Source organism: Lolium rigidum, chromosome 6 (assembly GCF_022539505.1).
Source record: "Lolium rigidum isolate FL_2022 chromosome 6, APGP_CSIRO_Lrig_0.1, whole genome shotgun sequence".
In the NCBI taxonomy this organism is placed as follows: domain Eukaryota; kingdom Viridiplantae; phylum Streptophyta; class Magnoliopsida; order Poales; family Poaceae; genus Lolium; species Lolium rigidum.
The window spans coordinates 249441890-249446788 of NC_061513.1; the positions used below are offsets into that span (position 1 = coordinate 249441890).

Genomic DNA, 4899 nt, shown 5'->3' on the forward strand with positions numbered 1-4899 from the left:
GTTAATCGGGAACATAGGATGACGATTGCAGCCTCCAACAGCTCGAATTCCTCTGTCGCCAACTAGTTCCTTGCCCTCCCATACTAGTTACTCTCAGTTGCCTAGATACAAGAGCTCGACCACCTTGAGTAGCTCTTGCAGGATCTCAAGGGCGCCTTCGATAGGTTAGGTGGATGAGGTGTAAGAGGGGTCATACCCTAGGTAGGTGGTGGGAGAAGATAAACTTCAGAGGTCAGAGGATAAGAAGTGGAAGGAAGAAACACAGCTTCGACTAGTGGATTCTGATTCGCTCGTGATCTTGAAGATTAGGTCACGGAGGAGAAGCATACATGTTTTTCTGAGATTTTAGGCTCTAGAGAAGTGGGGCCAGACATATAGAGGCTCATATACTATTATTTTTCTTATATAAACTGTTTTTTAGTGCAAATTTGTGTATGTTACACCGATTAATAGTCGACCGATTAAATCAGTTAATCGCCCGAATTTCAATTAATCGCTACTCCCAAACCGACCGAGCAGTTAACGATTACCGATTTCCTTACCATTGATCTATATACAAAAGCAAATTGCACTATTATAGTAGTAACTAACCAGTTTGTTTGTTTCTTCTACCAACGAATCATTGATGTTACATTAGATCGAAGAGGCGAAAAATGCCTAACTAGAAATTCTGACAAAATCTAAAATAACATCAGATCGTCATGAAGTCATCATCTCTACCTTCGACCATTGCATCTCAATTATCATTTCTCAATGTATGTCATGCACCGTGTAGAGAATTCATAGAAGATCATGCATGCCACAAGGTTTACTAACCTCGAAGGTTTTGAATTGCCATGGTTTTAGGCCATTGAACTTACCGTGACCAGGCCGAGACATACTCATCTTAAGGCAAGTTAACGAATTGTTGTTTCATCATCGAACAATTAAATCGGACGGCCATGATAACAATAGGACGAAACAGAAGAAACAATACACCACTGCCTCACCGGCATCTTCCGTTAAGGCAATGCCAGGGCGGCGATGGAGACAAGAAACATTTACTCCACACGCCACCGCTACCAAAACAGCATGTCATAAGAAAACTAACACAAAAAAGGACCAAATTAGTATATCATGCAGAAACATTTAGAGTTTCTTCCACCTCGGCATAGATAGTGGGGGGACGTTGGCGCGTAGCGGCTAGGGTTTGCTTGTCATAGATGGAATACCAGCCTTGAAGTGTACTAATCAATAGACTTACCAAAATAAGAAGATTTTTGTATAAGTAACAGTGTAACACTATCCGGCCATCTTTTCTCCAATGCGTAACAAAATAAGTGTAACACTCTATGGCATGATTCACACGGTGACGCCATGTCGCTCTGTCGGCATCAACAACACCATGGCAAGCACCAGTACCAGATCCGACGGTGAAGAGCCCGTGGCACAACGGGACCGAGCTCCGCATGCTTGCTCTTCCCGAAAAAAAAAACATCGAAACAATTGTTGGATGTACGTATGTAACTTAAATGTATTTTGGCTGATGCCTGACACATAAAAACCATGAGATTTTGCACCGAAATGTGTGATCCATCTTCATTTTTGCTGAATTTTTTTCAAGCTAAAAACACAAAACGTGGGAAATATCTCTCGAATAAACAACATTTTGGCGAGGCGACCGCCGTCCTCCACCACCACTCAACCACAACACTACCGCGAGCCAGCGCCCTTGTTTATTTGCAATTTGGAAGAAAAGGATTGGTTTTCTAAGTGCCCGACTCAGTCATCCAAACCCACTACGTAGCGCCTAGCTAGCAAGAGAACACAACCACTGCACATGGGCGCCCGCCAATCAAGCTATCCCCAATCAGCAGCACGACTGCACGAGTTACGTTCCAAAAGACAAATCACGGCCGCTGCATTATTGATCTTCCATATCGTAACCAACAAATGATCCATCTTCACCAGCAGCTTCCTTCTTTTCTTGTCCGCAAAACATCACGTAGAGCCATGGGAGTATAATGCCGGCGCTTCATATAAATCTGAAGAAAATGTGCGATGTGTAGCACTCCAAGTATCTGAATTAAGCTTGAATATCCTGACGCAATTATAATGTTTTCAGTACGTAGCAAATTCAGTGCTTCCTGACAGAAAAATCAAAGTTACCTAGTTTTCCATACTATATAAATGAGGTTGAATAACATCCTACAAACATCTATATATGCACGAATGATCACCGATGAAGAATACGAAAACCCGTTCCATTTCTCTCTCTCGGCGAACGCGATGAACAACAGGGAGAGCAGAAGAGAAGCTTCATAAACGGGAAGCTACTATATACACACACCAGCACCGATCATGGAAGATGCATGGGAAGGGGGAGCTTGCATTGTCGCCGGCTCGCCTCTCAACCCAGCGACAGTACTCACACGTTCCTACAGTCCTATACATACGTGACATGACCAGAGGCGTACAACATCGATCGCCATCTTTTCCTACGACGACTCCTCGGGGATGCTCGCCAGCGCGGGGCGCCACCCGGCACTGGCGGCGGCGCGGCGGGCCTCCATCCTCTTGATCTCGGCCACGATCTGCGCCGCGTTCTTCTGGCCGCCGACGGTCAGCGACAGCAGCCGCGCCGCCTCCTCCTTGCTCAGGAGCACCTTCACCCTCACCACGCCCTTCCTGTGGCCGCCACCGCGAGCCGCCGCCGCCGCTCGTCTCGGGGACGCCTTGGCGTAGCTGGCCTTGCAGACGCTCTTCGCTCCCGCTCCTCCTACCTCCGCTTCCGGCGGGGGCTTGCCGATGACAGTCTTGGACGTGGGCGCCGCCCTGCCGCTGCACGGCGTCTTCTTCATCCTGTGTAGGGCCTTCGTGAGAAGGTTGAGCGAGTACATCCTCCGGTTGGGCTTCGTCGCCGGCAGCAGAGCCTTAGTGCCCTGGTCGACCAAGCACGACGGCATGGCGTTGCCCATTTTCTCTATGATCAAGTGTCTGGGCTCGCCTGGTGCTGGCTTTGTGATTGAGCTTTGGGTATGTTTCAATGATGTGGGCGAGCAGAGCTAGGGGAGACAGAGGGCTAGATGAGCAGTGCTAATGCTCACGGTGGTGACAATCATGGCGCTTATATAACGCCACAGGGAACAAGGACAAGGGCTGGAAGCTTGCTTAGAATATTGCGAGGAGTAGGTTGAACTGCCCAATGGAGCGCTTACAATACTTGCTTGCATGGAGTTTGAGAGGTCAAAATGGGCTTTGACAGTTAGCACTTGTCGTCCACGGCAAATTGACACAGATTAGTCAGATTAAAAGCAAGTCGGCGCACACTGCGTAATGCAAACCAAATTGGCTAACATTTGTATAGCAAAGCACTTTTTTTTTTTTTGAATGATATATATTTCTATATATGAAAGGTAGAGTCGCCTCTACCTTTTTACAGCCAGAAGAGTTACAGGGGGGTACGGGGTGGATTTACAAACCAGGGAAACCCTGGGGGGATAGGGAAGAAAAGGAAAAGAAAAGAAAACAAAAAAACGAAGGAGGAAACTACACTGTTTCCAGCCTTTCTGCCCAAGCAATCAAATGTGATTGTAGCTTTGTCGATCGGTTGCTCCATAGACGTAGTTGACCAGCAATCTGACTAAGCAGAGCCTGCCTACCAATATATTTGCAGTTAAACACCCTGTCATTTCTCGCCTTCCATAAGCCTGTTAGCAATAATCTTGCCTAGTCTAGTTAGAGTCAGTTTGGTTAGTGTTTGTTTTGACAAGTTCCAATCGTGAGTCATAGTTGGCTTGCATGTCATACTCGTTTGTACGAGTCCTACATGAATTAGCTACGTATAGGTTCTACGGGTTTGAGTCATGTACGTGTCCGTGTTTTAGTCAGCTTGAGTTAGACGTAGAGTGATTAGCTTGTTTAGGAAGGTTTGGCTTGAGTCTAGCCAGAGTTCATGCATGTACGTGTAGGTTTAGTTTTCTTATAGTCGGTTGTTCTGGTCTTGGCTGTACGTGTATATATATACACGTGAGGCTGCTGCTTGTAACAACATCGTGAGTTGAGAAAAGCAGAAAAGAAAAGAATAGAGGGCACGATATGTGCCCTTGGCGATAAACTTTTTTGTTCGCGTGTGTTCGTCTAGTTTGATAGTTTGATGTGATTGATCCGTGGGTGAATCCCAACAATTGGTATCAGAGCGAGGTTCAAGATTTGAAGCCACGCTTGCCCCGGGGAGGCGACCCTACTAGCGCCTCGGGGCAGGCGACCGTCGCTCGGCGAAGCGGCCAGGTGGAGCAGGCGTCGCGCTATTGTTAGCGAGGCGGCGGGCGATCTTTGCTCGGTGGAGCAACACGGAAGGGTTGACAGTGTGTTGTCGTTGGCGAGGCGAGGTGGTGGATGGTCGTTGATGGGAGAGGTGGTGCCGAGGTGTGGTACCGGGAGTCTCGTCAAGATCATCGTCCGCGGGTTTTTTCGTCAAGGTTGTCTTCGGAGGATTCCGATGAGTCAAGGAGTCATGGTCGTGCAAGTTGGCGCGTCGTGTCGGTGTTGTCTGTGTGAGTCGTCATTGTGTCCAAGTGCTTGTCTCGGTGAGGATCTATTGCAGTTGAAGCGTGTGGAGGTTGAGGGACTGTCCGGTGAGGGATATCACCATGGGCGAAGACGCAACAAGATGATAGCGGGTAGCTGTCAGCGCGCCTCAACCAAGTCGTCTATGTGTCTCGACGAGAGGATCAATGTCAAGTATGAAGGGGGCGGTAAACCAGTGAAGGGGAGTCTCTTTAATGAGGACCTGTCTCTACATGAGGCTGGAGTGGATGGTGTAGTCCACGAGGTAGTCGGCATGTATTGCGCTAGGGTGGACGGTGTGTTCCACGGTTGCTAGCGTGGCTGGGTAGTCCGGATCATGCTTGAGTTGTT

General features: G+C 48.0%; 1 protein-coding gene across 1 annotated transcript; it reads right to left on the reverse strand.

Annotated features, from left to right (window-relative positions):
• Positions 1–2477: 2477 nt before the first annotated feature.
• Positions 2478–2957, reverse strand: LOC124660482. Its single transcript, XM_047198298.1, has one exon. The coding sequence runs from the start codon at positions 2955–2957 to the stop codon at positions 2478–2480; it is 480 nt and encodes a 159-aa protein (XP_047054254.1).
• Positions 2958–4899: the final 1942 nt, after the last annotated feature.